Source organism: Crassostrea angulata, chromosome 7, assembly GCF_025612915.1.
Source record: "Crassostrea angulata isolate pt1a10 chromosome 7, ASM2561291v2, whole genome shotgun sequence".
NCBI lineage: Eukaryota > Metazoa > Mollusca > Bivalvia > Ostreida > Ostreidae > Magallana > Magallana angulata.
In genome coordinates this window covers 13,481,061-13,505,385 of record NC_069117.1, presented here as the reverse complement: position 1 = coordinate 13,505,385, position 24,325 = coordinate 13,481,061, and the positions used below count along the sequence as shown (strand labels likewise).

The 24,325-nt window shown below is 33.2% G+C and overlaps 5 protein-coding genes across 5 annotated transcripts; 3 read left to right on the top strand and 2 right to left on the bottom strand.

Moving 5' to 3' along the window:
• Positions 1-174: 174 nt before the first annotated feature.
• Positions 175-12,749, top strand: LOC128155357 (ceroid-lipofuscinosis neuronal protein 5-like). The gene is made up of 5 exons (XM_052817028.1): positions 175-316; positions 8,694-8,871; positions 9,453-9,672; positions 10,782-10,871; positions 11,090-12,749. Exons 1-5 carry the CDS (start codon positions 222-224, stop codon positions 11,473-11,475), a joined length of 969 nt encoding a protein of 322 aa, XP_052672988.1. The 5' UTR covers positions 175-221; the 3' UTR covers positions 11,476-12,749.
• LOC128155360 (uncharacterized) lies at positions 1,858-6,738 on the top strand. Its single transcript, XM_052817031.1, has 13 exons — positions 1,858-2,092; positions 2,300-2,488; positions 2,644-2,850; positions 2,948-3,054; positions 3,271-3,485; positions 3,570-3,644; positions 3,734-3,833; positions 3,976-4,210; positions 4,304-4,373; positions 4,486-4,547; positions 4,651-5,177; positions 6,157-6,254; positions 6,381-6,738. Exons 1-13 carry the CDS (start codon positions 1,858-1,860, stop codon positions 6,736-6,738), a joined length of 2,478 nt encoding a protein of 825 aa, XP_052672991.1.
• Positions 5,606-7,163, bottom strand: LOC128155358 (uncharacterized). The gene is made up of 3 exons (XM_052817029.1): positions 6,953-7,163; positions 6,034-6,117; positions 5,606-5,904 (listed from the first exon to the last, which is right to left on the bottom strand). Exons 1-3 carry the CDS (start codon positions 6,962-6,964, stop codon positions 5,623-5,625), a joined length of 378 nt encoding a protein of 125 aa, XP_052672989.1. The 5' UTR covers positions 6,965-7,163; the 3' UTR covers positions 5,606-5,622.
• Positions 12,750-14,235: 1,486 nt separating the features above from the next.
• LOC128156726 (uncharacterized) lies at positions 14,236-17,791 on the bottom strand. The gene is made up of 6 exons (XM_052818990.1): positions 17,779-17,791; positions 17,446-17,519; positions 16,551-16,709; positions 16,295-16,376; positions 15,333-15,517; positions 14,236-15,062 (listed from the first exon to the last, which is right to left on the bottom strand). Exons 1-6 carry the CDS (start codon positions 17,789-17,791, stop codon positions 14,973-14,975), a joined length of 603 nt encoding a protein of 200 aa, XP_052674950.1. The 3' UTR covers positions 14,236-14,972.
• Positions 17,792-19,901: 2,110 nt separating this feature from the next.
• Positions 19,902-21,969, top strand: LOC128155350 (GTP-binding protein 4-like). The gene has a single exon (XM_052817022.1). It carries the CDS (start codon positions 19,948-19,950, stop codon positions 21,856-21,858), a length of 1,911 nt encoding a protein of 636 aa, XP_052672982.1. The 5' UTR covers positions 19,902-19,947; the 3' UTR covers positions 21,859-21,969.
• The last annotated feature ends 2,356 nt before the right edge of the window (positions 21,970-24,325 follow it).

Below are 24,325 nucleotides of genomic sequence, written 5' to 3'. Positions count from 1 at the left end.
TTTATGCGTACAGAGAATGTTTCGAGTTTAAACAATATCTTTAATTTCTGAAATCTTATTAAATAATCTAAATCATAAATGATACACGCATATTCTAAATACATATGAATAACGTAAAAATATGGTAATTATAAAACATTTTTCAATAGTAATATTTTTGTTAAGTTGCACGTTGAATAATAATCACGTGATTTTTTGCACTTGAACCACATGATGTGAAAATGGCACCTTCCTTGAATAGAAATGTTTTCCTTTTATTTATTTCAGTTTTGTGCTTTTGTCATGCTGTTTATGGTCAGTGGCCAATACCATACAGGTAAATTTGGAAGCAATGAATATTGTTTTTGATACATTATACTTAAAAACAAATGTAAAACGGGCAAGTACATCAGTTGGTCAGCTCAGGCTTTGGTCTCCCCTTACGCACTAAACACTGCCTAACACCTTACACTTTTAGGCCTCTATAAGGGCATTAGACTCCATAGATGAAGCACCTGTTAAGGCAATAGGCCCCAGTATTAGGGCCTGGTACACCATCGTGAGGTGTCAAAACACTTACAGGGCTCTACATTAACTTTTTTTCCTACTTGTCCATTCGGACAAGTGACCAAGATATTTACTTGTCCGAACTCCAACTTCACTTGTCCAAAAATTTTTCAATATTAAAGATCAAATATTGTCAACTTGAAAACTACAGTTCTGTATTACTAAAATAAGGTCATTTATTGATTATTCTTGCCATAATTAATAATCTGACTTCTTAAATGGAAACTTAAACAGGTTGGGCACAATACCCCAAAATGGTAATAGTCTCGATAAAACGGGATTATCCCTCTTTACAGTAATAAAAACATTACTCAACACAAGGATATTGTTGTTGGTTTTTTTTAAACCGTAAAACCCGTGCAATACAGAAAAAGCGGATGGAAAATACAATGTGGCGCGAATTTACTCTATAAAAGTAACCCAGCTGGGCAGATTTTACAGTCCTTCACAGCTGCATTTGAGGGTAGGACGTTATTCACCATCGCAAATCGTAAGTTAAAATGCATGTGATAATTTTTTTTCCCTTTTAAGTCTTAATTAATTTATTTAAGAAGTAGTATTTACCGAGAATTTCTTCATTGACTTCAGACTTTTGCAACCATTAACAGGAAGTAGAGATCACGTGCCTTTATCAGCCAATGATTAATATTTTAATATCTGATCTTGGAAAAGGCGTATAAAGTATGGAACGCTGTACATGCAATCATTTTCAAAGGACAGATAATTATATGAGAAAGCGTTATTTTTTTGTTTCGTTTTTAAACAAATTATTTATTGAAAATTTCACTTTAATGTTAAATATACTGAAAAAAAATTGCATAAAATTTTAGAGATTATGAGGAAATATCAAATTTTGAACACGATAGCTTTACATACATGTATTTCATATAATTTTATGATTTAAAAAAACAACAATTTACAATGAAAATGTAACAAATGCATAACAACCCATGCATCTATATATCTGTTTGAATAATTTTTCCTTAACGTATTGGAAAATTCTATTATTAATAATTCAAGATCGTAACCTATACCCCCCCTCCCCCCCTTTTTTTTCTTGTTTGGTAGATTTTTTGGAAAAGAGAAATAAGACACTATGTCAGCCTATATCGTTCTGTAATTTGTAATCTGTAATATCGTTCTGTACTAGTTGCTTGTCAATCATATTGTATATTTGTTACATATTTAATGATTAATTTATTAAATAATTAAAAATATACTAGTAAACTGTTATGATAACACAACCGTTTATTCACTACATGTACATATATTTGTGAATGTTACTACTTCTAAATATATTTCCCTCAAAGAATGCCACCAAAAAGGAAACTATCCTGTAGCTGTAGAAAACACAGTGAATACTGTGGGGGCAATGAACAAAGCAGCTATCCTGTTCGCAGAACTGACGGATACAAAATAAAAAAAGAAGTTATAGGAGCTCTTATTTCGAATGGAGCTCTTTCAGATAGAGCCATGTACCTCTGCGAGGGATGTGCGCAGTACGCCGAGAAAAACATGATGACAAATAAAAAAAGAAAGCTGACTGGTACGAAACATGTTATTGCGTTTACCTATAAATTTTAGTTTAGTTTAGTTTAAACTAAACTAAACCTATAAATTTTAAAACTATGTAATACACCTATTTAATTCATCAATCCTAAAGAAGAAAATACAGAATTATAAAGTGTCTATTAAAATTAATGATTATAATATATTATATATATATATATATATATATATATATTCTCAACAGAATTACCAACAGATATTAATTGTAAGGCAGTAATGGATGGTATTATGAGGGACAAATTCACTGTCGAGGAGCTGTCTTCCATAGCCAAGTGTCTGGGTTCGAAGATTTCGAATTCTCTGAGCAGAGACGTTTATGAAAATAAAAAGGTTTATGGTAGTGACACATTTCTAGAGGAATTTAAACTAACCGGTATATAAGATTCTCATATCACAATACAATTGAACAATATCTCTCTCATCATCTTTGTATTATAAAATTTCAATTAAAAACAATAGTAATCACATATTTTTCCCATTTGAACCCCACTTTTAAACTATAGCGTGTGCATTTTTTCTTTAATATAGAATGGTTGAAGAACAAAAACCCAGTTCTGGTTTCTTTTTTGGAAGGCATTGGAGGTCACTGTGATCAACAATTGGAGATTGCAAAAGCTGTTGATGCATGTTACTATCTCGCAAATAAACAATATGTGGCACCGCTTTCTTTTTTCCAGAACGTGTTGACATATTTCTTAACAGGCAGCAAGACTGCAGTGAAAATAAACTCAGCCGGTAAATTATTTTACTAGTTGCCCTTATTTATAATATCAAGAAACTAATTAATGTAGGTTTTATCCATTTTTAACTTTACGCATTTTCACATTTTTAGGAAATCCATCAGGATCATATTCCACAATAACAAATTTTCTGACAAATACAGAAGCACTTCAAATGCCAAATAAAGGGGATACATTTATATTCATTGATAATAATCAGGTTAGACAATTTGTGCAATTGTTCTCTGGTAACAAACATTACTTTGGTAAACAAAAGTCGTAAAATGATATTCTCTCTCTCTCTCTCTCTCTCTTTATCTATCTATCTATCTATCTATCTATCTATCTATCTATCTATCTATCTATCTATCTATCTATCTATCTATCTATCTATCTATCTATCTATCTATCTATTTATCTATCTATCTATCTATAGGTAATCGAAAGAAAATGGCACGTGGAAGCAGATTACAAGTCTAAATCTAGCGTCATCACCACAAGGGTCAACATCGTACCTGATATGCAATCTGATTTCCAAAGAGAAGATAATTTTTCTCCAGCTGTATGGTGGAGTCCTCAAGTGTCGACTGAGGAAGTGAACTCCATCATCACTGACATTAGAATGAAACATGACGAGTTTAATCGATACAGGTAATTTGAGTTTTACTCGTACTGATAATTAATTAAAATGATTTACAATATTTTTACGCATGTTTTTTTTTTTTTTTTTTAAAGGGACACCTTTATTAATGATATCTTGAAGAAGATAATGGATGGTGTTGCTTTCGAACCGAATTCCGGAAGCGAGAGGTAAACGAATAATGAGATATTTATTGATATAAACTATGAAATACATTATATTAGATATGAGAATGCTAATAAATATTTTTCTATGACAGATACACGTTTATTGAAAGTGGGCACTCTGGGGAAAGACCTTTGTGTTCCATGGGTGAACCAATAATCGAGAACCCCTGCTCCTACGAATCCGTTGAAAAAGTAAATTGTGTGTGTGTGTGTGTGTGTGTGTGTGTGAGAGAGAGAGAGAGAGAGAGAGAGAGAGAGAGAGAGAGAGAGAGAGAGAGAGAGAGAGATATTTTATCCAAGGTTTGATAAAATTGTTATTATTTGAAATGTTTAGGTTTTCGACGACATTTTGAGCACAGTCTCTCAGTCCAAAAGAAGTTGGGCCATTGTAGGATGCGACGCCCTGCCATACACGATTGGGCACCGTGTACTGGAAAACGTCCATAGCTGCCCAAGTTGCCACCACGAATTTTTAACCAAAGCGGAACTCGTAGACCATGCTAACACAAATAAACACGACTGTGACCCTAAACTGTGTCGCAAATACAAACATATTATGCTTGTACCAGGTAATGATTTGTATTGTTATTTTTGAACATTTATGTATTTTTTTTCCAAACTTTTATGATTTTCGAATAAATGCATGTTTCTGTATACCACAGGACTGGGACACTATGAAATAAACATGGTAAAAGCTTTGTTTAAACTCCTGTGGGATGTTGGACTAAGCAGGTAAATTATTTATATGTACATTGTACATAATACATGTATTAGAAACAGAGAAATTGCGGGGGGGGGGGGTGGTTAACACCAAAATATACAAAACTGTATACACTTTTTACAGACTTGCCAAAATGCTTGGGTTTTGTTCTCCAAAAGCCCAGCTGTCCTGCCAAAATGCAACAGGTAATTTCAATTTTAAGATTTTTTAAAACAGAAATAAGTAATTTACTAATATTTTTTTTAACTGAAGTTTTTTATAATGATATTGATTTTTTTATATATTTAGATCATCACAAAAGCTGGCAGATAATACAGATTTTCTTGTTCAGCTTTTCGTTTGAACTTTTGCAGCAATATGTCGATTATGCCCGTATCCAGCAGGAGTTTCCAACAGCCGATGGGTATTTCCAATGGATACCTCATCGGCCTGAAATGCACAGATTTTTATCAGATGCTGTGTTTGGTTACTGTTTGGCACTGCACGTCTTTAGAGCAGGTATTAGGAGGAACAACTCCGATGCAATTAACGTTGCCAAAGCACGTTTTGCACCACTGTTCTTTGGACTGAGCATGCCATTCTATATGGAAACGTTCTTTAGAGATTCAGTATTGCGAACTAAATGTCCGCCAGAATTGCTGAATTTTCTGAAGAAGCACGAATCCTATAGTGTTTCAGGAAACGATTGCAAAGGAGAGGGTGGAGATTTTGTGCTTGAAAGTTTCAATCGAAACGTCAAGCGGCTGTTGCCATCGGGCCTACCAAATGAGCAAGGCTGGATCAGGGCATGCAGGAATGTGGAGAGACTGGCAAAAGTAATAAAAAAGAAATAGCTTAATTTTACTTTAATTGTATTGTACCTCGTGTTTAGACGTTGCACTCAAAAGTGGCATGATGTAAATTATGAATTAACTAGTTGGGAATAAAATTTAAGCTTAAAAAATATATAATGTAATTATACAATCAGCAGAACTTCTAAGTGTTCACCCTGATAAATAGAATAATATGAAAATTACGAAATAAAATGATGTGTAATTTTCACAATTTCGTAACTTTTTTAAATTTAAGTGGAAATCAGTCACCCCCGACTATAAGACAAATAAATGTGCTTATTTCATATCGTTAATACTTTATACTGGCTGAGCACTTATATAAGTTTTCTTAATTGTTTGCAAAAAAAACATATTCAAAAATATTTTTAAAAAAACTTAACCTAGTACATTAAAAGTTTACAACAAGACAATGTAACCAAAATTTAATTTATTTCATGGCCTCGGACCGATGTGCCGGACAAAACCACTGTAGTCTGGAGAGGGCAGCCTGGGTTTTCACCCTAAAACCCAAACAATGGCAGTGACACCAGTATTCACAGTCTCTTTTTTTGGTACCCCCATCACACCCGATCCATCTTACTCGTGTTGCAAGTTCACCTTCCCCGCATACACGACACATCTTTGAGTTCGTTATCATGTGTTGTTCTTCAGTCTGAGTGGCCACATGAGTTGTTGCCTTTGATTGGCCCTCAGATACAACAAAATCATCCTAAATAAATAAGACGTGTTCAAGTTTTGAAAAATCCTTTAAAAGATTAATGATATAATTAAAATCCAAATAAACACGGGGGATGGGAAGTTAATTTTAAAGTAGAAAAAAAAAAGAAAATACTAGTACCTCTCCATACACATACTTCGTCCCTGATGGACCCGTGATGGCCATCTTTACAATGGCCCCCGTAGTCATTTCTAGGTCTCTTGCCTAATATAAATATTTTCATAATGTTTATACATTTTATAGGTGAACGAATATATGGTAAATATACTGGGCATATCTGACTCTACAGACCCAGAGTATTCCTATATGTACGGAATTAAGAATGAAATTCTACAGTTTAGGTATGTTTCATTTATTTTTTTTTTATTTTTTTTTTGGGGGGGGGGGTGCAATAATGTTATATAACTTTATTATTATTTCTTTATTTCTCAATATCGTTATTTTTATGTTTCAACTTCTGTTTTAAGATCCATCATCAAAGAGAGTAAAATGGTGGATTCTGATTCCACAGAGGGGCTGTGTGGAGAGAAGCTTGCTGCCGAATTTTGCAACTTCCATGAAGTGTGCATGAAAAATTTTAAAGACTATGCAGAGGAAGTTTCCAAAACACACTCCCTCCAAAAGAGACTGAAGCCTAAGCCAATTATCATTTCCAAGAAACAACAAATTATTTCAGAGAATTATTTATCTTTTACAAAAGAAGAATTAAAAACAAAAATTGAGGAACATTCAATGGGGGATACAAAGAAAAAAGAATGGCAGAAGATTAAGAAGGGAAAAAAAGAGGGTATCATAAACTTTCTGAAGGATTTACAGAAGGAATGACTGTGTGTAGTCAAAACTGATTTTTTTTATCTTATGTATACATGTACAATGAAAAATGACATTAATTAACTGTCATCCACCTCAAAAATCCATAGAACGAAATACAAATTCAAAGCAGAGCAAACATGGAGCCCTAGAATGATAGAGATGGGATCGGGTGCCTAGTATGGGTTACTTTAAAAATTACTATGACGAATGCTTTATGGAACTTTACCTTAGTGAACATTGTCTCCTTTCTTGCGCTAAACGTTTTGGTAATATTCACGGTCTTTTCCTTTCTTGTTGGTTGACGTTTTCTTTTTTTGTTGTCGATGGCAAGAAAACTGGTTTTACCAGATTTTGTTATTTTTTTCTATAAAAAATGTGTTGGACTTAATTATGAAGCATATTACCTATTTCTAAAACATATATAACAACATTGATTTCAGTATGTGTGTGATTTGGTTTTAATATTTTTTTTAATTTATAATATTCTTTCATAGAAAAGTAATATGCAAATTTCAAACATTAATGTTGAAAAATACATTACCATGGGTTTATAATGTTTATAGATAATACATGTCGTAATTAACACATCTTATTACAAATTAGAAAAATACGAATAATTTTATGTACGACTTATCAAAAACTAAAAGCATTAAATTATAACACTTTAAAGCTTCCATAGAAAATGTGCAATCTTGCATGATCTTTTGCGCATTGTGATTGGTCGAGACACAATCTTAAATGAAAGTACATTGAATATGGCTGCCAAAGGACTGACTTTTCTAGTATGATAGTTGGATTTGAAGTTTATTAGTGAGTACTACCATTTTTATGTTGATTTTACCTCGAAAATGTGCACCAAATGTGCCCCCATGGTATTTCAATGCTGTATTTTATGAAAACGCAGCTGTAAATTTAAGTTTTTTTGCCATGCAGGTACAATGTTTGCATAAAATAATTACCACATGTGTTGACATCTTCCCGCCTATTCTTCGTTACAAGGAAAACACGTATACAAACGGAAGAAGTGTAAAAATTCCGCGTTTATGGGATATATTTTATTACTGTAAAGAGGGATAATCCCGTTTTATCGAGACTATTACCATTTTGGGGTATTGTGCCCAACCTGTTAAAGTGTCTTTCCTAAATGTATTGGTTCCATATAACATTAAACATGATTTGTCAGCTGTAGCTTTGTCATGGCAGATGACAAGAAATTTTAAATTTAGCATCAGGTTTTAAAATACATGTAACTCTTATATTGATTTCTCAGCTGTTTTTTAAACTAAACATGGAAAGTCATCACAGTCTATCAATGATGAATGAAACCTAAATTAAATTACATTTCTTTCCATAATCCTTAAGTTTATCTTTGCTTATCTGTTCTTCCTTTCTTTTTGATAGCATGTGTGTTTGGTACTTTGTAAGAACTAAGATTCACACCTTTACAGTTCAATATTGAAAGTTGTTTGTAATTAGTGAACTTCAATCTCGATCAAGAGTAACTCAATTGCATTTCAATTTGAAGTCGGGATCGAAATTCAAAATAACTAATCGATAAACTTATAACGGGACTACGGATAAACTTATCACAAAACTTTCTTTACTTTTTAAAATGTTGGAGACTTCTTTACATAAAAATGCACTTGTCCAGTCGGACAAGTGGCAAGCAATATTCACTTGTCCGTATATTTTTTTAACTGGTACCGGACAAGCGGACAAGCGTTAATGTCGAGCCCTGACTTACCGGTAATTCATGTCCTAAGGCACTCATTAGGGTCCAATATTAGGGCACTACTAAGGCTCCATAGTTAGGTCATTTAAAAGTACAAAAATTCCTTTTAATTTTTTTTAAGAAAAGCATAAAAAACTAACAGGTTAACATAAAAACATTACAGTTTATTAATAACAATGATAATGATTATGTTAATTATTTTCACAGCTTCTTTATTTTCTTCTTCCTTTATTAGACGTTACAAAAGCAGACCAATATCAAATTCCTACTGCAAGGCTGGAGTAATTCCTTTTTGCCCAACAGGACAAATAGCTAATTCTATGCCGAAATTTAAGCCAGATGACAAAGTTCAACTCTATGCATTGAAGAAACCAGTTTGGCAGTTTAAATTTGGAGATACTCTCGGGAAATTTGTGAGTAAAATGTCTTCTTTAGACAAAAGTTCCTTTTCAAGCTAAAATAAAAACCTCTGTGTTCCTTGACCAAACAGATCCATTATTAACTTCCAACTAAAATGTTGGGGTATAAAAAAAATTTGAAACAAATTTCATTTATTCAAAAACTTATACAGACATTCCAAATAATACATTTCTAGATAGCACAAACTATGCCATGATTCTGATAACTATATATATACACAAAATACTTTAATTAAAAGGCTTTTAGGGAAAGAGGAAAAATGTGCAAAACTACCAACAAAAGATTTGGCAGAAGCAATCTTTCATTGGGTCAGAATGGGTCTCTTTATTGCAGCCTCAAATAGTAGGATTCAAAGTTCAGGAAGCAGCAGCAGATTAATTTATAGTTTTAATTTTACAAATAGATTGCCATGATAAACAATATCGTTTTAACTGAGTTCAAGTTCAAATGGAGATGTTAAGTGACATCCAGATTTAAGCTCATTAAAAATGCAAGCTTTTAAAAATTCTAACAATCGAAATCTTTTGTTTTGTAGCCAGATAAAGCCTCTCATATATTTGCTTTATTGTTGCAGCATATCATGCATGATGCTCTTGGAATTAGTAATCTAAACACCGGCATGAATTACACAATGGAATGGTACGAGTTATTCCAACTCTTTAACTGCACCTTCCCGCATGTTGTGAACGACTCTCTGCTGTGGTGTAATCAAGGAGCTGCCTGTATATATGGTGGTATAGAGGACAGACTCTGGAAGGAGAATGGGACACTGCAGCTAGTTGCTACTACTAATGGTGATTTAAGTTGTTTTGTCGTATCAAAAGAAAGGGTTTAATGCAAAGAAACTACTGTGGAATCATTAGAATTCATGTTGACTCAATTTTCGTGGTATTCGTGGGTAGCCTCTCCCACGAATTAAAATCCTCAATGAAAACAATTTTTAGAAAGAGTTATCTTTGTTACTGAAACAGTAACCCACGCATCCACGAAATTACATCCCCTTGAATGAACAAAAAATTCACAATACACGAAAATTGGCCCCCATGAATTTAAATGCTTCCATAGTATATACCATAATTTTTTTATACAGTATACAATGCAAAAGAGTTGATCATAAGTATTCAATAGCCGGCACCAGATAGCTCAGTTGGTAAAGCACCTGGATAGAGATCTAGGGGGCCTGGGTTCAAATCCCAGTGTGCTGCATCATTTTTTCTCACATACCATTACATTTGGTGCTTTACCAATTCAAGTCTTATTAAAATGAAACCTTTCGCTAGCTCCTTTTTTTTTTTGATATTTGGATGAATGTGGCTATTAGAATTAAGAGGCTAGTGAAAGGTTTAATTTTAATCAAACTTCCAACCCCTGGAACTGACAGATTAACTCATACCAGGGGAAAGAACCCGAGGATGTTGGTGTTTGAAGGTGAAGATCATTTTAGGGGAAAAATTTGATGGGTCAAAATCTTGGTCTAGTCCATTATTTCAACTACATGTACTAGTATCTTGTTTCACCAGTCTAGACATTTGGATTTTAATTTAATAAGCAGTTGAAATTTATAGTCCATGGCTAAAAGATATAAACAAGGGGATGGTCAGTTTCAATAAAAATTTTAATATTTAGATTTCCAATAAAATCTATGGTATGTAAGATTGCAGTTTGATGAATCAATGTGTTTTGGTTCACACTGGTATATATATCATTAGTCAATACAAATTTACATGTATTGGGTTTACATAGTAGATAGGCTTTAAATTGATAATTTAATGCACATTCAGACCCTGTTGAGATTTCAATTTTCAATTCATAGGTTATCCCAATAATCTAGCTTCAGTCTTGATGTTATTTCTGGTAGACTGTCAGACTCTCAGGCAGTAACTAAGGTTTTTTTTATTGTCAGGTGATGTCTTCAATCAGTTTGCTGAGTGGGTTTTGTGGGACAACACAACTGGACTTTATTATGAGACTTGGACAGTTCGAGACAAACCAGGTACTTACATTATTACCCATACCATTCACTATTTCAACTATATGGTTTGTTAATTTCATCTTCTTTAGATCATCAACACATTTAATGGTAAGAACAATATCTACTCTATGTTTGGAATGTCGATGCAAAGTGAGGTGGTATCAATTACATGTATATGTAAATACCGCTATACATACCGCATGTTTCAACCTACCAATAAGTACAATTTATTTTTCCAGATGGAAAGATGTGGTTTGATTCCTTTGACTGTGCCAGTTGGGTTTTGCGAGCCTTTCAGGAATTCGGAAAGCTTGGAGTGAAATTTGACCAGACTGTGAAATTGAACTACACCCGGATTAATTTATTCTCAGATATGCCAAAATATCTAGGAAATCAGTCTATGGTTTTTGCAAACAAAACCTTGGGAAAAGACATCATGAAATTCTACTCAAAATTCCAAGCTCACGTGGCTGGCCCACTGCTTATAGAACATTTGATATCAGCCCTGGAAGAAATTCTTATCCAGAACAAGTTCTATTTCTTTTACAATGAAGAATATTGGTTTCTTCCAATGAAATCCCCACATGTTAAACTAACATACAATGAAATACCTTTGCCATCATAAATGTTTATTTGAGGTATTTTGAATCAGAATGCTCAAAATAATTTGAATTTTTTGTTTTGTTAATCATCATAACTACAGTTGAACTTTGATATCTCGAACACTGATATCTCAAATACAATTGATATGTCGAAGTGATTTATAAGTCCAAACCACTTATTTTAAAAGTATTTTACCCTTATTATATCTTGAATACTCACATATCTTGAAATTTTTAAACAGTCCCAACTAGTTCAAGATAACAAAGTTTGAATGTACTTAGAAAAGGTTGGAAATAAGCAAGGATTTTTGCCTTCAAATCAATTTTTTGATGAACAGGTTAATGAAATGATTGTACATAATCTACCAATTGCACTGATAATTATATAACCAATAACTATACCTAAAATGCATTTTATATCTTAAGAATATGTTATAGTATGTTTTTGCAACCTCAATATTGAAAATGTTAAAAATGTCTTAAAAGTTGCTTTCAAATTTATGAAATTGTAACAGTTTCATTTAGGAAGTGATTAAGAAATGAATTCAGTTTTTTATGTGTTCACCAAAATATCTAAATTCTTTTGTATTTTTGCAATACCTGTAATAATTAAGATCATTATAATACATTTAGTGTTCTGTTTACTAGTATTTGTTGTACTATAAGTAAGGGATTATCAATGCAATACACATACCCAGTAACTATAGTCTATAAATAAATCTCAGGAAAGCCTTACAGTTTAAAAAAGGGTACATAATCAATGTGATATTGTATATGTATATATTTATTTTTTTATTGATAATTATGCATACATATATGTTTTCAACTGTTCAACATGGACTTTTATAGGGCATTGATTGTATGTACCAGTATGTATTAAATGGAAAGCAAATTGTGCACGGTTAAAGTACATGTACTAGCTACTACATAGTTGCACAGATAGATTGGATGATCTCAAATACCACAGATTTGTCGAAGATTAATTTTATGCATTTTACCTTGTAAATCCATGGACATCTCTTTCTTTCAAATTATCCAGTTTGATCTATCAATTTTGATTTTATAAATATGTTGATTCATGTAGATTAATATACCCAGTTAATTCCACTTAGATTTTAATAGAAATGTTGATATTCATGAATATCAATCAATCTATATGTATTAGTTAACTGGTATGTGTAAAATGCTGTGATAATTAATCTACAAATGTATGTACAAGTATTATCAATACCAAGATATATAAATTGATTAATTTTTGTTGTTTGAAAACTCTAAAATAAAGTTGATTCGAATCATATGTGAATGCTTATCATATACACACAAAAGTTATTTAAATGATTCTGTAGTAAATTTTTTTGAAGTTCTTTGCATCAGAAGAATAACTTGTATATACACGTATGTGGCCAACACAAAGAGGTAGTTATCTCAGCCCATTCAACTTTCCTGCAAAATTTTCTATACAAACAACAGTAACACATCTAGACTTTCGTGTCTCGTTTTTCCACTACATATTTCCATCAAAAAAGTAAAACCAAGATCAAATTTTAAAAGTGAGCTTTTATATTCCTGTAAATTAAAAAAAAAAAAAATAAGTTAGCTTGTCTACGTTTTATGGACCTGGGGCCTGTAGTTACATCAACCTTGCAAGTTGTTACGACTAGTAGTTAATAAGTTTCCCCAAATGCACCATCCAAGAAAGTTTTGTTAAGTTAGTAACTCAGATGTGGGACCTGCTCCAAAAACTTTACTGAGATCAAGTAGCATACTTAGACTTTAGCTTGGTGAGTGAAATAGTACACAGATAAGAATTAACATTAAATCAATGGGTCTTCCAATTTCAAAGTCAATACCTGATAGATATTGTCTTCACCACAGGAAGATCACAATGGTATGGTAAATAATAGTCCCTATATAAACGTGTTCTTGGATATTAATAATGTTCAAGCTTTAAACACTGCTGTGAGGTCATTCCTTTGTTCCAGCAGTCTAAAACTTTACCTGTGACAATCTGATATTTGTGAACTGAGCTTCTTAAAATCAGACTGTTACCAGTGGTCACAGTACTGCATGATATCCTTCAAAATCGGACTGTCTCAATTAAATCAACCATGAAATTCAATGGCAGTGTTTCAATTATGATATATGCCTAAAAAAACAAGAGATGTTTGTGAAACACTTATACCCCCCCCCCCCCCCCCCCCCCCCCCCCCCCCCGAAACATCCACAAAGAAAATGAACGTAAACTGCAAATATTTGGAATTTTTTAAGTCCAAGGGGCATAACTCTGTCGAAAACTGCTCTATCATACCCAAATTCAAACTTGACCTAGATATTATTTAGATAAACCTGTATACCAAATTTCATTTCAATATGTTCATCCTCTGCAAAGAAAATGAGCAGAAACTGCAAATAACTGGAATTTTTCTACGTCCAAGGGCCAAAACTCTGTCGAAAGTTGCTCGATCGTACCCAATATTAACTTGACCTAGATATTATCATGATAAACCTGTATACCAAATTTCATTTCAATATGTTTATCCTCTGCAAAGAAAATGAACAGAAACTGTTGGTGGACTGACCGACAAACAGCAGCAAAGCAATATGCCCTCCCTTCTTCGAAGGGGGGCATAAATATCAGTTCTTGGCCCTAATTGTTCTCAAAACTCTCGGATATTTTTTCATACAGAATGATGCATTACAGACATGTTTACCATAAAGGTTCCTTCTTATAACTTTATTCTAACAATGATGCCTATAGATTACAAAATAAGATAAACAATAAAGGCATTAAATAATTTATTTGTATGGCTCTATTTGAGTTTTTTTTGGAGTTGACAAAACAAACAAATACAACAGGTACAGGGATAAATGCTTGTATTGAATCAGATCTATAAATACATATCAACACACATATAGTACAATAAGTACATGTATTTGTATAAAACATACTATGTAGTAATTAACTGATGTCCTTTAAAAAATATTCTTTTAATATAAGTTTTGATCAATACAGAATAAATGGTTAAGCTTCTTAAGTAGCTTTTTGTAGACTTTAAATGTTATGTACAATATTCACTGAAAATGTTCTTAAATGTTGGTAGTCTGGGTGGGTTGAAAAGACCAACCGAGTAGTTTCACTGACAGAGAATTCACATTTTTCATGAAACACATAGTATTCACTGACACAGGAGCCTGAATGAAGACAAGAAATGTTTGAACTACATGACCCGGTACTATAGTACCAAAAGGGGATTGTAGGCAGCACAGGATGTTTAAACACACTAACTGAATCAGTAACAAATAATTACAGAAGACTAAATGTATTGTCAATTTGTTACCACTTAATAATTTATTGTCTAATATTTTTCATTCACTCTTTTCCATCCACTCATACATCATAAACAAGAAACCATCACTCATTCCCTTCTGTCAATCAAAAGTGGCTCCATCTTTAGTGGTCCCAAACAACCAATGAGAAAGTGGCATTAGAATGTCAAAGATTTGAACAGCCTAGTGGTAGTTAATACAGACTTGTTTTCTTCATTATCTTAAGGAATTCCTGTTCATTGATTTCACCATCTCCATCTCTATCTGCCTCATCTATCATTTCCTGTAAAAAATCACAGAAATAGTAAAAAAAATCTGTAATGAATATCACATGTTTTGTTATACCTGGGTACAAAATAAAAGGGAGGACAATATCAGAGGGATGATTGTAGGGGAGGGTTGCAAATAAGAAGAATATATAAATTTTTAAAACTAAAATGAAAATTTGGCAAAAACTAAAAAAACATGATTTAACAGTTCTAAACATCCAGTAATGCTTTCTTATAACACTTATGTGACAATATTTAGTTAACACACTGTGCTTCTCAAATACCTGAAGTTCTTCATCTGTGAGGTTCTCTCCCAACTCTTTTGACACCCTCTTCAAGTTCTTGAATGAAATCTTGCCTGTGTCATCATCATCAAACAGTCTGAAAGCTTTCTGGATTTCCTCCTTTAAATCTTTCTCACTCATTTTCTGTGTCATTATATTTTGGAAGTCATTGTAGTCAATGGTACCTGAAAACAGAATTCATTGGAGCTTTTATCTGGTAATGATAGTTATCTCTAGAATGAGCAAATACAGTACTCAAGAAATGTTTTGGATGGCTATAAGACACCTTTTGTCTGTCTATGTATTAAAAAAATCACATGGAGGTGTTAATTTTCCCAATACATCTAAAAATAAAAACATTTCCCATAGGCTTTACCAACAGAGAATTGAAACAATAAAACAAACTGCTTCAGTCACAGAATCATCTTCCCAAGTCAAGAGTTTCTGATCTGCTCCACTCTACATAATCCCTTGACCAAACAGACAAAACATGTGGGTTTACAATTAGTAAAGGGTTTACAATTACTGTATCTAATGAGAGTACTAATTTTTTAAATCTTTGTGACCTCTTGTACTTATTAATCAGAAAATGCATTTTTAACAGAAAAACTAGAGCAATATGAACAAGTTATTAATAGTATTCAAATTTGTAGAAAAGATGGGTTCACTCAGACTAAAAACCGATTGCACTAAGTCATTTACTTACAAGTCTGTCTCAAATTCATTTGACAACTGCCAAACATTGATCGATGCACAAATAGCATTATTTTTGAAACAATGTTTCTAATTGGATCATGCAAAATTTAAAGAAACCAACCAGAGAACAGGGTTTCTAACCCAATCAAACTCTGCCTACTCGGTCTAGGGTTTGTGAGAAGCAGGGCAGAAAAAAAAAAGATGAAATAGAATATGAAGTACTGTATACACACAGGCCAACTTAATTATACACATTGAATTCAAACCTGATCCCTCTTTATCAATATCTGCTATCATCTTTTTAATTTCTTCTTTCTTTGGTTCAAACCCAAGGGCCCGCATGGCTACCTAGAAAAATGCAAATGCATTATGTTTTTAAAGTTGTTGTCATGCTAAAGGGGATGCATAAATATTTTAAAAACATCTATTTCAACAACACCAAAAGAAACAGAGCAATACATGTTTCTTAATAAATATCTTGGTGTTTGAAAAAGAGCAAATGAAGTTCCAGCTACAATGTACCTTTAATTCTTTGGCATCTATTGTTCCTGATCCATCTGTGTCAAACAAATCAAAAGCCTCTCTAATTTCTTGACGCTGTTCATCTGTCAGCTCTGGTTTGGGACCTCCCTTCTTCCTTGCTCCACCACCAGCTAATGTGGTCTTTTTACCATAGGAAGCCTGAGACAGTTCAAAAGTTTCATTTATGTTGTTTGTTCAAATTGAGCATAATAAATGTGACACAATTAGTGATGAAATCCATGTTTCCTTTTTTATAGAACAGTGTATATCTACTGTGTTCTTGAAAATGTTGGCAATTTTTCTCCTTTATCATGCACTTAAAAATTACTTTCAAAAACATATTGCATCATTGTTTTACAGCATTTGACAAAATTATTGACAAATTTATATGGATGATTATACACAATCAATTAATATATATAAATTCTCACTTCAGACAATAAGATAAACCATCGATTGTGTTGCTTATTCCTGTTAGAATTCTACTTATTCACATTTGAGTGTGTTGACAATAACTGTGTGCACTTTAAAAAACGTTAGTAAAATTTGCACTGCATGATTGTTGAACAAAGCATTTTTTCTAGTATGTTTTTTTTTTCCCGAAACAATAACAACATATTAAATTTATTTTTAAAATTATGATTAAAAAGGTGAGTCTGGTAAGCAATTCCGAATGTTAATTCTAAAATATGTTTGAGGGACCAAGCACAACGCAAGTGAAAACATGCACTTTCGACGCGCAAAGTTCTAATATATTAGTTGCCTTTTATTTCCTTATAACGATTGCTTCAAACATTTTGAAATCGTATCTTGTTAATCATATATTTGTTGAAACCTACTGGCGGACTTTAAGTGAATAAATTACATGATATAAACATAATTACTAAGATTTTACCATGTCTTGTTTGTTGATCTTCGAGACGAACCGCTTAAAATGCCCGGATAGTAGCACCGCAGTGAATACGGCGACTATTTACACCAAATAAGTTATGAACTTATTTATGTTCACTATAGAAGGGAGGGGAAAGATAATATATTTTTAAAAAAATTGTGATAAAGCACAACTAAAAAGATTTTTTTTTATTGGAACAGAAAATATTCTTATTTTAGATCTATCAGAATTTTAAACTTACATTCGAAATTCAGTTACAAATGCACATTTCTTTTTCTCCCTCCATTAATCCGCATATACATGTAACCATCCGGTGTATTGTCGCATATGACCTACTGGACTTTCTCATATTTTAATCAAAATTTCATTTTGAATAAAAAAGAATTTAATCGTTTGAAAAATTTCGATCGTCAATATTTTGAAAAGTTGATGATGATCAATTTTCTCAACATTAAAAATCATGATTTCTTGCCTCTTCAATAATTTCTGCTCGCACACATGCAACCGATTCTAAGCAACAATGAAGCTGACCGTCGATTCTTGCACACACCGATATCTATTGAATACATTATTCTTTTTATTGATGTTTAGATTTAAATCTTAAGTTTAATTGGTTTGATCAATGCGATTATCCAGTCGAACACGTTCCTATTTGTAAACAGGTAAATCAGTCAAAAAAAAGAAAAAAGAAAGAAAGAAAAAACCCGAATGTTGTCTACATCCCAGTGAGACCAAAGTAAAAAACGCATCAATCCGCCTAGCTGACGTTACCTTTTAATTTTTATGCAGTTAAATGTAATTTTAAATGTCAAATGACCAGTTTTTAAAACAATTATGACAAATTAAATTAAGTTATTTATTGAGTTATTGATTCATTCCTTCAATGAAATGCTCCTTTACTGAACTAGCAGGCTCATCATGTATCCTTCCATCGAAAGTTTATTAAAAGTCTAGTGTTTTCATGAGTTTGTTTATTCAATGAATAGCGAATGAATCATTTTGTTAAAATTGTATCGTTTTGTAATATCAAACAACAGTCGACATTAATACAATCAAAACTAAATATCACAATGGTACGTGTCTGTAACATTTATATGAACTTGATTCATGTAGTAAACATGCTTGTATGTTCCTTTTTTTCAATAAGTTACCTTTTTTTAAATTTAGAACAAAAAAGTCTTAAGTTTACATCGTTATAGTCACTTCAGCTCATTTTGAAATGGAATCTTGATTACTGAATTTGTATCTGTAAATCAGTCATGCAGATCATTTTCTTCCCATTGTTCATTCTTTATTATATCATGTTAAAGTGATATGGACACATGTCGACATTATGTGGATAAAAATACATATAATCAAAATAACTTTTACTGGATTAAAATTTTCAAAATTTACTATATTTGATATTAAAAAAACTATGTGTTAATTTTTTTTGAAAGGTTAAAATTATGAACACATTTGGGAAAGAAAGACATTGGAAAATTATACTTTGATTTTATTGTTTATTTCGAAAGAAAGTATGCCAAAACATGGAGGTGTCCCACAACAGTTTTTAGAGAATTAACGTTATATTACCAAGACCCAAATACAAATTTTGCCTGAACTCACATTAAGTTAGACCTCTGTAAAATCGTGATTATCAATTAATACCCTAACTTCTAATTTTTAATTGAATCAATGAATTTAAAAATAAAGACCATCCCCCTAAAAAAACCCAAACAAACACATGCGCGGATCTAGAGGGGGGGTCGGGGGGGTCCCGACCCCCCCCCCCCCCTGGAAAATGAAAATTTATTAAATTTACATAGTAAAATTATCGCGAAAATATGCCTCGGACCCCCCCTGGCAAACACAATTATCCTTCGGACCCCCCCCTGGAAAAATTTTCTGGATCCGCGCATGAAACACACAAATAAACGAGCAAACCCCCCCCCCCCCCCTCCCCAGAAACCACCCCAACTTCTTACATGTACGCAGAGACATACATGTATGTTTCTGATGTAAGGAACGCTGTACTTATGTTCTGAACTTTGATTATACTGTGATAGTTCATGATTTATTTGATAATATGTAGACCTTGGACAAGTTAATACATTGTCATTCAATGATATAGCGCCATCGAATTTTTAAAACCGTGTCATCATAAATGATATGAAACAAAAGAAGCATAAACACACATGTATATGTATCCATACCAGACACATAAATAACGTATTTCGGACATTACGACTTTCTTGAACGGTCCTTTCGGGAGTTTAGCTACATTATAAAAATCATAAAAATGTTGAAGGTAAATTGTTTACGTGTTACTGTTATTATACAATACACATATAAAATATACTTGTTTAGCATTTTTTAAATTTTAATCATAAAATATATATAGTCATTACTGCGTTTTCTTCAGAGAATTAACGCAACGTAAACACGTGCGTGACATGATCCTGATGAAAACATTTCGTCACTTCCTTTTAATGTCCACATGTGAGAAAGGGAACACCAGTCATTATGGCTCATTACAATTTTAAGAAAATTGCGGTTGTTCCTCCTGCAAAGGACTTTGTGGACATAGTCTTATCGAAGACACAGAGAAAAACTCCAACTGTAGTGCACAAACATTACAAGATCAGTCGGATTCGGACGTTTTATATGCGAAAAGTGAAGTTCACACAGCAAACTTTTCACGACAAGCTGACTCAAATCCTCACGGATTTTCCGAAACTAGAGGATGTCCACCCATTTTACGCTGATTTAATGAACGTATTGTATGACAAAGATCACTACAAATTAGCATTGGGCCAGATCAACACTGCAAGGCATTTGATTGACAATGTTTCGAAAGATTATTGTCGCTTGTTGAAATATGGAGACTCCCTCTACAGATGTAAACAATTGAAGAAAGCAGCCATGGGAAGAATGTGCACCATAATGAAACGTCAGAAGCAGAGTTTGGAGTACCTGGAACAGGTTCGTCAGCATCTGTCACGTCTGCCTTCTATTGATCCCAACACCCGCACTTTGCTGATCTGCGGCTTTCCTAACGTCGGAAAGTCAAGTTTCATCAACAAGATCACTCGAGCTGATGTAGAAGTGCAACCATACGCCTTCACTACCAAATCTTTGTATGTTGGTCACACAGATTACAAGTACCTCCGGTGGCAAGTGATTGACACTCCAGGAATTCTGGATCATTCTCTTGAAGAGAGAAATACCATTGAAATGCAGGCTATTACAGCTTTGGCTCATCTGCGTGCAGCTGTACTCTATGTCATGGATCCTTCCGAACAGTGTGGATATTCCATTGAGCAACAAATTGAACTTTTCAATAACATTAAGCCTCTTTTTGTGAACAAGCCATTGCTTATTTGTACAAATAAAGTTGACGTCATTCGCCTGGAAGATCTTCCTACAGAGAAAGCAGAGCAGTTCAAAGTGTTTGAAGAAAGTGGCATACCATTATTATCTATGAGCACATTAACAGAAGAAGGGGTTATGGATGTTAAAATACAAGCATGTGAAAAATTGCTCCAGTACAGAATTGACACTAAGATTAAGGGGAAAAAAGTGAATGATGTTATGAACAGACTTCATGTTGCAATGCCAGCTAAACGAGATAACAAAGAAAGACCACCATGCATCCCAGAATCTGTGCAGAGTTTAAAGAAAACCATGGATACCGATGTGAAATCCAAAAAGAAGTCGTTAAGAGATCTTGAAATTGAAGAAGGGGATGAATACACTGTGGATTTAAGAAAACACTGGAATTTACCCAATGAAGAAGAAAAGTATGACATCATCCCAGAAATTTGGCAAGGCCACAATGTAGCAGACTTCATCGATCCCGACATCATGAAGAAATTGGACGAGTTAGAAAAGGAGGAAGAAATGAGAGAACAAGCAGGCTACTATAATAATGAAAGTGAAGAAGAGGATGATGAAATGAAAGAGATCAGAAAAACAGCACGGAAGATCAGGGAAAAAAGAAATATTATTATGCTGGAATCTAAAGAAAAGAGAAGAGTAGAAAAACCAAAACTGCCTAGGAAGAAAATGAGCACAGACAAAATGAACAGGGAGCTTGGAGCCCTGGGTATTGAGATGGACTCGGATGAGGACACTCACCTGAATCAAATGCGATCAAGAAGTAAGAGCAGGAAGGCCTTAAAGAGAAAGAGAGAAGAGTCCATGGATGTTGACAAACCTAGATCAAGGAGTCGGTCAGTCAGCAAAGCTCCACGGGATCAGTCCGGAGTCAGGGATGCCAAGATGGCTAGGAAGGTCAAAACCATCGGCAGGAAGGCGCAAGTGCCCAGAAACCGGGAAGCCAAAAAGGGAGAGGGTGATCGGGTCATTCTGAACATGAAACCTAAACATCTGTTTGCTGGAAAGCGCAAAGGTGGAAAAACTGACAGGCGTTAATTTTTGTAGTTGTTTTATTCTTGTTTTTTTTGTAACATCACTGATTTATTGAATTATCACAATTAAAATGACATCATGTGATAAACAAGTAATAAATTGTAATGAGCCATTTGAATTTGTTCTTTTTTTAATGTATGGAAGTGAGAACACAAAGGAAACAGCTTGAGAAAACCAATTTTAATTTTTCCTGTAAACAGTATTAAGAAGGAAAGAGAAAGCATGTGTTGTAGACACAAAAAATTACAGGTTTACTTTATTTCTTAAATAAAGATGGGTGGCTGTATATACATGTATTGCATCAGTGGAAACGGTGGTCGATAATCATTTGGGAAGAAAGTGTAATCAACTGTGGTTTTTGATAAAGTACAATGTCAGTAAGGCTATCCAAAGTTAAATTTTGTCTAGTATATGATTCTCCCTCCTTTGTAGGTTAAGGAGAAAATGTTGCTTGTAGGGATAAAAACTATTTTGATGTTATCCTGTTTGGTTTTCCTTTTTACAACAAAAAACTGCTATCTCTAGAACTACAAAATATGTAATTGATGGGACATATAAAATAACTAGGGTACATGTAGCTTGAATAATTGCAGTACATTGTATTTGTATGAATGTAAATGGATTAAAATTCATTTGTTTGAAATTTTGTTTAAATTTAATCACCTTCCAATTTAGGTTTTGTATTTTGATGAACATGTTTAAGTTAGATTTAAGTTTGGACAGACCAATGATAATTTGAACTTCATCTTTACAAAATAATGACATTTGAAATATTATTCTAAACATTGCACCTAGAGTTATACCGTAAAATTTTTCTCATAAAAAATTATACTCTCCTAAATGTGAGAAAATTTTATAACGTTATATATTTCTCTCAAATAAAAAAGTAAACGCCTACCTAATTTTAATATGAGAAAAGTATATTACGCCAGGTGCCTGTGTCTATCAGTGATGTAAGAATAGGAAAATAATTGGTTGGAAAGCTTATAAAGATACAATTTTTTTTTTAAAATTTATTCTCTCTCTCCTTTAGCTTAAAAAAAATTGGCTCCTTTGCGTCATGAAATTAAGATGGCTACAATGCATTGCTCTTTAAACAATTAAATCAGAGAACGCTGGTGAATACGCTCAACACACCATATAGTGCGTTAGCGTTAAAACGTTGAGCAAGTCCATCCACGCCATGTAAACGTCCGATTTAACGACACTAAGTCTACTAGCTTCACTATGTATTTAAATTGAAAAATCGTTGCATTTTCATGTTGAATTATCATTACCTAAACAAAAGAGAATCTGGGGCACATTCCAAAAGCTAGCCAGTGACAGAAAAGGATGGAGAACCCTCGTTGCTGCCCTATACGCAAAAGGCGTCATGGGCAGTAAGTAAGTTATCATTTTTTAAAAATGAGAATCTAAAATTTACCATCCAAATTTCCAAGGAAACCACTTCTATAGTTATCATTTTATACATGTACTGTCAGACCCTTCGGGAATTTTTTTTTGGGGGGGGGGGGGTGCATGTCGTAAATAGTAAATATCGGTAGATATTTAATCTACCCCCCCCCCCCCCCCCCAACAATCTAGCTTTTGTTATGGATGATATCAATGTCACGAATAATGCATCAACAATTTAGCATAGTTTTTCTATCAAAATATTAGCTGAAACCCTAGGAAGAATGCTACAAAGCTTATTACCAATGAAAATATGGGTATTTGTATGTACTGGTTACATATAAACGTATTATTTCTATGATTTACGGAAAATAGTTTTATGGGGTAAAAAACTATTATTAAAAAATCGCCGAAATCTGGAAAAATATCTAGCATCTGAATTGAATTGAATCAATGTGTATCAATGATTATACTCTGTCCCGAGTTTTTGCTTCCACCACTTTTTGCTTCATATTTCAATAATAGTAAATACCTTTGTGCTCAAACTACGTTCATCCACTAATATGAAAAATGTCCAGATTATCTGTTTTGAAACGCCCCCTCTACCGCTTCAGCCAAAATTGAAAGTCTACGGAGATTTTGCATTGCATCAGCCATTAATAAGCCCGGATGATAACGTTAAAAAATTGCGCGATGTATTCCGAGTGTATTCCGAATGGAGAAAAGATGTAAACATTTCCCATTATAAATCTCCGTAAGAAAATTGTGTTCCTGTGAAATTTTATGAGTGAAAAGGGGTAATTTTTCAATGAAAATATCTTGGATATACCGGTATTCCTTTTCATCGATTTCAATTGTATTTCTTTCACAGGTATGTGTATTTTTATTAAAAATCATCAAAAATTGATGGAAGCAATAACTTGGGACAGACTATAGATAAAATTAAACGTAATTTTTTTAAGTTGCGCATTCAAATCAGACACAGTCTAATTAGATAGGTAAGATAAATGTACAACATATAATTTAACATTACGCAATACAACTTCCGGCGGATCCTGGCGTGTCAGCATATAATAGG